The sequence below is a fragment of the Mchenga conophoros genome, linkage group LG13 (genome assembly GCF_057382185.1).
Source record: "Mchenga conophoros isolate Kocher_MC1m ecotype Shallow Benthic linkage group LG13, M_conophoros_male_GT1.1, whole genome shotgun sequence".
Classification (NCBI taxonomy): domain Eukaryota; kingdom Metazoa; phylum Chordata; class Actinopteri; order Cichliformes; family Cichlidae; genus Mchenga; species Mchenga conophoros.
This window is the reverse complement of record NC_140538.1, coordinates 5,709,840-5,719,077: the sequence shown is the minus strand read 5'-3', so window position 1 is coordinate 5,719,077 and position 9,238 is coordinate 5,709,840. Positions and strand designations below refer to the sequence as shown.

At 37.1% G+C, this 9,238-nt stretch overlaps 2 protein-coding genes across 2 annotated transcripts; one reads left to right on the top strand and one right to left on the bottom strand.

Annotated features, from left to right (window-relative positions):
- Positions 1–1,756: 1,756 nt before the first annotated feature.
- lhb (luteinizing hormone subunit beta) lies at positions 1,757–5,239 on the bottom strand. The gene is made up of 4 exons (XM_085296149.1): positions 5,180–5,239; positions 4,572–4,657; positions 4,102–4,220; positions 1,757–2,103 (listed from the first exon to the last, which is right to left on the bottom strand). The coding sequence occupies exons 2-4, from the start codon at positions 4,654–4,656 to the stop codon at positions 1,870–1,872; spliced, it is 438 nt and encodes a 145-aa protein (XP_085152275.1). The 5' UTR covers position 4,657; positions 5,180–5,239; the 3' UTR covers positions 1,757–1,869.
- Positions 5,240–6,525: 1,286 nt separating this feature from the next.
- cox20 (cytochrome c oxidase assembly factor COX20) lies at positions 6,526–8,996 on the top strand. The gene is made up of 4 exons (XM_085296150.1): positions 6,526–6,677; positions 7,374–7,488; positions 8,216–8,279; positions 8,426–8,996. Exons 1-4 carry the CDS (start codon positions 6,645–6,647, stop codon positions 8,568–8,570), a joined length of 357 nt encoding a protein of 118 aa, XP_085152276.1. The 5' UTR covers positions 6,526–6,644; the 3' UTR covers positions 8,571–8,996.
- Positions 8,997–9,238: the final 242 nt, after the last annotated feature.

Below are 9,238 nucleotides of genomic sequence, written 5' to 3'. Positions count from 1 at the left end.
AGGATATGCTTCATTTAAAGCCTCCTTGTGATTGCTGTAATTGCAGGCAGATTGTTGCCCATAGGGGAAAAAGTGGAAGCATGGAAAAAAGTAACTTCTTTGCAAATACTTGCCAATTACCAAAAAAACTGATAAAAATATGAAAAATGTAATGTAACCTGGAAATCACTGCAGTACCAGTGAACGGTCTTCATTTCCAGTTTACATAAACTTTTTCAACTTTCACTGCCACTTTGTGACTTGTTGGAGAGTGTTTGCAGAAAAGTTGGATACTTTTATCTAAATTACAAGAGACAATCAGTGGCAATCTGCTGGCAAGCCAAGCAATAACAAGGTTTTTTGTCCAAAATCCTCTTAGCGACCATTTTTATCAACAGCTAGCAACCACTCACCAACCAGTCAAGGAATATACATTTTCTCTTTAGACACCACTGTTTAGCTTGAGATAAATGCTTGTAATAAAACTAGAAGTTTAACAACATATTATAGCTTTGGTACAAAAAAGTGTTTGTTAATTCTTTTGTCTTATTATTGCTTCTGTTCTTTAACACTACTCACCTTTTTCCATGACATGGTCATAGGCTGTTTATAAAACATGGACATAGTCAGCATGATGTTGTCCACTGGTTTGTGAAATCCCATTTCTGAAACCACAAAATGAGCATTTGGACCAATTCATCTTTGATGAAGGATGATGCATTTTATCTAGCTTTATCTAGCATTCTGTGGCCTTTCGACATCTTTACCAGCAGAGAGAGGACAAAGAACTAAGTTAAAAAAAAGACTCTGGGGTTTCAATTGACAGTACATTCACCTCTGACTTAATTAATGTTGCTGCACAGAGTTATCTGGATAAATTTAAGTAATGCTACCCCCATTTGCACAGTCCCCTAACTAAAGTGCTTCTCCAAAGTAAAACCACACATCTGCATTGGATCTGACTCTAGGTCCTTCTCAGACCTAGAGAAAAGCTTCAGCATGGAACTAAGAGAGCACAGCGTTGTCCTTACTGCCACAGTAAGGACAACACTGGGATGGGCATTATAACATCTCTTGGTGAGTCACCTGAGCCACTTCTATTCACTGTAATCACAAAACAACCCGCAGGAAGAAAAATACACATTGAACATTTTTGTCAAGTTGATACCCTTATCTTCAGATATGAAAGTGTGATTACTCAAAGCAATATAAGCAGGCAACGGAGCTCTTACAGGCAAAGACCATACAAGTAGATGTACATGGTGCACCACCCATCCACTTAATCATCCATCCATTAAGAACACCAAATCCTGATTAATTGACACAGACAAACCTTTTGGAATGGACTTCTGGATCTTGTGTTTAAATGTGCACATCACATCATTTACTGTGAGCCAGCTCAACCGTCTTCAATGTAGTTTTCTCGCCTACTTTAATGTCCAATTAAAGTAGATAAAATTCAATTAGAGTCACAAATTAGAGTTACTAAGGCTGACTGTAATCGGATCCACAGTTTATGAAGTGAATGCATCATGTCACATCAGTAAGACTTGAAACTAGCAATGGGACATAAATTCTTCATAAACTGTTGAATTGGGTTATATATCACTTTACAGAAAGAACTTTTTTCCATGTAAATTTTACACAGATGTCATTTTGAATGTCTGCTGGCCTTAAGATATGAGGAACGTTAAAGTTACTCCAGCTGTGGAGTCAATTTTCAGATGTCAGGCGTCAGTTACCTTTTATCTTTTTTTAAGACACTGTTTGAGAGAAATATTCATCATGTGTTTATTTCGATAGCAGAAACATATTTTACTGGTTGATTCTAAACAACAGGGCAGCTTCCGTATACTCTGTATAATGTGTTTAAATATGATTGAGCTTCTTTTAATAGTAGAAAGGGATGTCATTCATGCAGAAGTCAGGTTGCAGGCTCTCAAAGGTGCAGTCAGATGTGTCCATGGCACAGCGACCGCAGTGGCAATTCAAAGCCACAGGGTAGGTGACGATCGGGTCTACACCAGGTGGGCAGTCAGGAAGCTCAAATGTTTTATAGTACAGGTCCCGATATGTGCACACATGCTGGTACACATTGCTGAATGGTATCTTGATGACAGGGTCCTAAAGGGAGGGGAAATGAAAACAGTGTCCTTACAAAAATGTTGTTATAACACTACAGAAGCAACTGTTTTTAAAGGAGCTTGCAAAAGAAAAGCGTCTGGACTTCTTTAAGTTAAAGAAGTTAAAGTTAAAGCTTTTCTTTTGCAAGCTCCTTTGACTACGATGACCTGGATGACTGAGAACCTTCACAGACAACTGTTTTTAAACAAGAAATTCACCTAAAATGTTAAATGAAGTTTCAAAGTCCTGGTTTTAGGCATAAAGTCTTACTGTTAAACTGTTGTGCATCACAGTGAGGGAAAGTTGATGCTTTCAATGAACCATGTGCCAACACAGTGCAGGGGAGCTACCTAAACGCTACTCCCACAGAGGTTGATTATCTTGTTAATAGTGTTACATCTTCGGTGCGTTCAAGTCTGCATGTGCTCCTCAAATTTAGAACCAATGGACTCCCTGGTATAACTCACAAATGTACACCATAAAGTCGTAAAATTTACTTTTGGTTCTGAGGGATTTTTAAAAGTAGAAAGGGAGGCAGAGCCTTCAGCTTTCGGGGCCCTCTTCTGTGCAACCAGAGTCACACACACTCTCTACTTTTAAGGCTTAAACCTTTTGGGTTTTTTCTTTTCATAAAGCATATAGTTGGGCTGGATCAGGTGACTGAATCCTTCCTTAGTTACACTACAATAGGTCTAGCCTGCCAGAGAGGCTTCCCATGATGTGGTTTTATTGGATTTATTTTCTTATGCTCCACTCTGCTTTTAATCATTATTTATTATTAATCTTTGGCTCTTTTCCACAGTGTGTCTTTTTTCCTGTCTTCCTCCCCTCACCCCAAACCAGTCACAGCAGATCGCTGTCCCTCCCTGAGCCTGGAACTCCTGGAGTTTTATTCCTGTTAAAAGGGAGTTCTTTCTCCCCACTGTCACTAAGTGCTTGCTCTAAGGGGGGGTCATCTAATTGGTGGAATTTTGTCTGTATTATTATTGGGGTTTTTGCCTTATTATATAAAGCACCTTGGGGTGACTGTTTCTTGTGATTTGTTGCTATATAAATTAAATAGAATTGAAATTTAATATATTCCTTTACTTTTGCTGAGAAACCAGAAAGTTTTTAGTATCTGTGACACAGATACAGGTGAAATACACTGACTTTCTTCCCAGTTTAGTCACTTACATGTTTATAATAAAGGTCTGGAGTCACATGGTAAATATACTAGACACACAGCTTGACTTTACTGCAAACAGCAGCTGGCAGCATGTTTGTGACTTCAGGAGTACTTAAACTTAACCTTCCTGATTTCACCACAATAAAATCCACAGACACATCAATTGAAATTGAAAATAGCTTGAAGCGGCAGCTAACACATTCTTAATAGCACGTATTTTTTTAAACCACAGATTATGCAGTTATACAGGTATTAGTTTTTGCTGACTGATAAGCTTTAGAGGCACCATGACTGACTTGCTCAGAATATTTTCCCAATTTGTATACGCATGAAGTGGAAGTTTTGCATAATGTGTATCAGTGCATAGCATGTGGACTGTAACACCAGTCAGTATAGGTGGTGTCTGTAACCAGCAGCTGAAAATGTAGAAAAAAGAAAAGAGTCTGATATTAATATGTGGTAACACTTGTAAGTACCCTGTACTTTCTGGGGTGCACGTTATGTTATGGAGTGACTACGGTGCAAGTACCCTACACTTGCAATTTGTAGGCAAGTGCGGGGTACTTACAGTGTACATGTTTCATTGTTTCTTGCAAAAACCTGACTTGTTGCCTTCAAGATGCACATAAGTACAGAACACTTGTGCCTTATTTGCAGGTCGGGGTATAAAGTGTTACCTCATATGTTTTTGTAAAGAATCAAATAAGCCCTGATTGTATTATTTTTTGGTTTTGGGCCTCCAAATGATTTCTTTTTATCTCCTGATTTTTGCAGCTTTGAAATTCTTTTTGGTTTATATTTCTCTCCTTTACACTCATGAACCACATTACCTTGGTGATGCAGTGTCCACTGCAGATGGTTGTCTCCACTGGATGACAGCTGGGACAGCCCTCCTTCTCCAGAGACACTGTCTGGTTGATGAGCTGACAGGGCGGCAGCTGGAAGGCCGCTGATGGTGGAATAAGTTTTTATTTGGTTCCAAAAATAAAAGCCTAAAACTTGTTACAGATTTTGGTGTTTGTGATGTTTGTGGTAATACAGGATGTCATGTAGCTTTTAAATTTGTTTTTATGTACAAAACTGGAACAACACAACTGGAACACAACCATTAATTCTATATTTTTGTTTGTTTGTTTTCTATTATTATACATTTCCTTTATAAAAGCCTTGCACACATATAAATATATGTTATCAGCATTTTTAATATAAGAATGAGAGAATCCTCCGCCTTTTTCACAATATTTCCAATAACATCTTAGATCAATATAAGCTTCCTACAATAATCATACAGTTCTCTTACCTGCAGGAGATAAGATGAAAGTTGAAGCTCCAACAAACAAACTCAACATCAGTGCAAGGAGCATTCTGCTAATCTGTGCCATCATTCTGTAGGCGTCAAGTTGCATTAGTTAGTCACTTAGTTAATTATTCCTTAAGACTTTTCAGCTAGCAAACATAATGATGGGGGGCATTGTACAAAATAATTTTTAGACTATATTGGGTGTAATTCTAGTTTCAGTGAGAAAATTAAAAGGTATTGTCCCCTTATTGTGTTCATGTTTCAGATTAAATAAAGAATAAGCCTTTAATTGGGTGTTACACCACTATCCCTGGTGTAAATCTGTGTCACTAACATATCTATACATAAGTAAAACATAAAATATATGCACATAAATCATTAATAACTCATCTAATATCTATTAATTAGGTCAGCATATACTGCAAAAACACCAGCTTTTCTATTAACAATTTCAATTTCTTGAGCTCCGTGTTTATAATACTGGAGCTGGAATACAGAATAAAGTTTTAAAGCTAATAATATAGATATGTAAATATCTATATAGCCCTCCACATTTAAACAGCATTCATATAAATCATCTGTCTGCTAGTAAGAGCAGCATGTCTTACCTCTCCGGTGGCTGCAGGCAGTGTCTGGAGGTAAGCTGCCCAGCTTTATAAAGGACACAGGAGTCAAGTATCTGGTACCAAACAAACTCGTATAGGATATCAGTGTTAATCCCTACTACCTGTTTTTATTAGAAGGATAAAACATTTAAACCTTTTTTTTTTACTCACAAGCTGGCAGAAATATAATTTTAAGAGGAAAATTTATTTTTAAAACCTTTTTTGACACAGAAGCACCAAAAATGTAAATGGTTTTCACCCAGTTCTAAACATGCAGTCTTCGCTTTAACTATTAAAAATAAAAGTCGGTTCAGAGAATGCTTAAAAATCTGTTCAAATAACTTTTATAATATATTTGACACAAACTTTAAACAATGTTTTGCACTGTTTATTAGTCTACACCTCTTCTTTCTAGTCACTCCCCCTGTTATAGGTACAGTGCTCAAGTCTTTAATCTTCCTCTTTCATTTTTGTGATATTCAATCAGACTCCTAAAGTGATGTAATAATAATAATTACCAACAAAACAGGATGACTGCTAATCTGTTGCGGATGTAGTGAAATAACCTTGTTTTTAAATGGGGGATCATTGTGACATGCAGGCTTCCTGTTTGATGTTGTTTAATGGAAACGTTTACCCTGTCACATAATTCCCGTCAGGATTAATGTTTGTGATAGGTTAGGATGACACAGCAGTGTGACTTCAGTTTCTTTTTCATTTAACTAATTAACCATTTATTTACTGTATCCATTTTCTATAACACATAAAACAAGGCAGCACAGTCTGTATTTAGAACACATTGTCTTCAACCAGTTTACTGGAGTTTTTTTTCCTTAAAGCAAATAGGCACATCTACAAGCTGAAAAGTGATTGCAAATGTCAATGTTCTCTGTTTATTTATTTTTTTAGTTTTTTTTAATATATATATCTCTGCTTATATTGGCAAATAGCCTGTAGTAAACACTACTGCAATCATTTTTTGTCAGTCAGTTTTATATATCTTTCATTTATCATGGGAAAAAAATTCAAAAAATTGGCAAAGAGGGCAACAGAAATAGTAGAAAATAAATAAATAAATAAAACAAATAACATCACAGTTCTATAAGCATATTTTAAGTGACCGAAAAGGCCTGGGTTGATTACAATGTAGGCACAGTAATGAAGAGTCATAAAGATACTTGCTAAACATGTCATTACTGACGTTTTATATCTAACCCCTTTATAAATCCTGTTCACTACTAAGTAGCGATATTAGACGTGAAAAACACAGAAAAACAACAGGAAATCATTTTTTGCAGACGCCGGAACCACACATCTTTAGTACGTTTGAGTCGGCGACTTATAGGGAACGGACCATTCGACAGGTACGACGCATGCGTATAGAGGCAATGTTGTTACGAAAGTGATTATATGTTTTTAATATAAATTGAACTTGCACGTTGAAGAAGGACACAAATACGGCGGCTATATGGCAGGAGAAGATGGGGAGACTCAGACCAAGGTGAGAACTCGAAGGGACTCGATGGAATCGCGGCGGAAACGCATTGGTGTTTGCAGAAGGTCAACATCAGCCGATTTGATTTAGCTTGTTTAATTTGAACTGTAGGAGAAAATGAGGAAAATATAAGTTAACAACGAGCTCAATTCGAGTAATGACAACAGGCCGAACGTTTAAATTAAGCAGCAGTTAAAGAGGACAGCTGGATGATACATAACCTTCGTGAGACAAGACCCGATTTGGAAATTTGGTGCTTAAAGATTAACTTTAAGTAGCAGACATGAAACCAGCATCCCTGTTAGTGAGGCAACGATTTTCTTAAACAGTATGGCAATCCGAAAACTTCGGCTTACGGATTATTGACCCTATTATTCAATATTTCTGTAAAACGCCTGTCTGTGTTCACAACAACACATTTAAATGAATAAAAAACAATGGACTGTGAGTGGTGTGACTGTGAGTACTGGAAAACATTAACGTGCAATAAACTGTAAAGATATTCTTTTTGGCATCATTGGATTTCTATCCAGTGTGGGGAAAATGTTGTAGGTGCCCGTTGGTCACCATGAACATCTGATTATTTCCTAACTGACAAACACAGTGTTCACACAACATTGTAAAGCATTTATAGACAAAGATGGAATTCGTTTTTGGAAGGAATTAAGATCAACGTGTATGTCTTTACTGTCTGTTCTTCAGGGTCTGAGGCTGCTGGGGATCCTGGATGTCCAGAACACTCCTTGTGCCAGGGAGGCCATCCTGCATGGAGCTGGAGGCTCAGTAGCTGCTGGGCTGCTTTATTTTCTGGCTACTAGTGAGTCTTGAGTCTGAAATGTCTCTGAATTTACTGCTTGATTGTTTTTATTACTGTCACTCAAATGTTAAAGTACAGTTACTTTTGGATGCTCCCTTGCCACAAGAGGTCGCTACAGCAGGTAACTGTAGTCAACAGGGTTTATAAAGGGGATATGCACAAAATAAAGAAAGGATGTGTTTTGTAATTATTTTTATGACGCTGCATTACTGTATCTACATTATAATCAATACAGTACTTTAAAAAATACTTTTTGATAACAATGTGACTTTATCTGGATAAAAACAGAAAATCTAATAATCACTTTGCCAAAATCTGATCGCAGCTTCCACCTTGTGAGAGGGATGCTGTTTGCGACTCAAAATGACTTTATATGTTTCACGAGTAATCTATTTGGCAAACATATCACGGATTATAGGCCAACAAGTCACTTAGAACAGTTTAAATACAGGCAATCATTTTTTTGGCAAATAACGTAAATCACCTTTTGGCACAACATGCAGTACCCTTCCTGACGCAGCATCAGAGGGGACGTGTGTCACGGTTCGCATGTGGAGTAATTTACTATAATTTTCTTGTACAGTTCATCATGCAAAGCCAAAACCTCTTGATGTATCCAAACCTTAATACACATTTTATGGTAGTCCCTTTAAACAGAAATGCAAGTAAACAAAAGTTATTCCAGTTCGTCTTATAGTTATCTGACTCGTTTTCTTGTTTTCCTCAGGTCGGGTGAAGAGGTCTTTTGATGTGGGATTTGCGGGTTTTATGGTCACCACACTCGGGTCCTGGTAGGTCTTAAGGACACAATTTTTCTTCAGTGCCTTTCACGTTTTAGTCAGAATAAACATTTCTGTTTTGGCTCTTTCTCGCCTGTCTAGCTTGTTTACTACTTTGTTGTGTAACTGGAATGCTCCTGTTTCTTCCCACTGTTAAGGTTTTATTGCAGGATGAACAATGCTAAGCTCCGTGTGCAGCAGAGGCTGATACAGGAAGGCATCAAAAACAAGGTCGCGTATGAAGGAACTGTTATGGACCCCACAAAAAAAGGCAAAGCAGAAGCACCTTCAGGCCCCTCGTGACCTCTAGCTCTTTTCCTCTCGGAGGACAAAAGAGAATGCAGCTAGGCTAAACAGACCTAACTGCGTTTCTCTGAATTGATGGACAACATTATTAGAAACATTTCATGGATGTTTTTCTGTGTTGGATTGTTAAGGAGCTCCTTCTCTGTTATTGAAATTCCTTCATAATCTGAAAGCGCCAAAGCAAGTTAGTTTCATTTTCCAGTCCCTGACATGATGAGTTTGACTCATTTTCACTGTATCCTAATGCTAAACTAATAAAAGAAGTACTGATTTTGTTTTAAAATGATGATCAGGTTAAGTTATTACTGAGGTTTTCTACACATCAGCCTCTACATAATGTAAAATGGAAACTGCTAGTGTGAATCTGTTGTTTTATGTTATTAAAGCAACAAAATCAAAAGGTGTATCAGAAATGAAGGAAAATCAGGATGTACTGGAGTCTTTTCAGTGGTGTTTATCTGAATGTGCTGAATGAAGCGTCTGTGGGAGAAAGTACAGAGCAGCAGGATTTGTGACTCAGTCTTTAAATCCACTGTATCCCTGAAGGATTTATTATTTAATGTAACAGTTACATGCTTTCGAAATTAAGATTAAAATTAAAAATCAAAACAAAGGCCTCATATAGAAATTGTAATTGATCTTTTTTTTATTATAAACTTTTCTGT

What these genes read in the sequence shown, in the direction of transcription:
- lhb (XM_085296149.1), bottom strand. Translation starts at nt 4,656, where the DNA reads ATGATGGCACAGATTAGCAGAATGCTCCTTGCACTGATGTTGAGTTTG. An exon ending in TTTCATCTTATCTCCTGCAG is followed by an intron (nt 4,221 to 4,571) that starts GTAAGAGAACTG and finishes TTCCACCATCAG; the next exon opens with CGGCCTTCCAGCTGCCGCCC. An exon ending in GTGGACACTGCATCACCAAG is followed by an intron (nt 2,104 to 4,101) that starts GTAATGTGGTTC and finishes CCCTCCCTTTAG; the next exon opens with GACCCTGTCATCAAGATACC.
- cox20 (XM_085296150.1), top strand. Translation starts at nt 6,645, where the DNA reads ATGGCAGGAGAAGATGGGGAGACTCAGACCAAG. An exon ending in GCTTTATTTTCTGGCTACTA is followed by an intron (nt 7,489 to 8,215) that starts GTGAGTCTTGAG and finishes TGTTTTCCTCAG; the next exon opens with GTCGGGTGAAGAGGTCTTTT. An exon ending in GTCACCACACTCGGGTCCTG is followed by an intron (nt 8,280 to 8,425) that starts GTAGGTCTTAAG and finishes CCCACTGTTAAG; the next exon opens with GTTTTATTGCAGGATGAACA.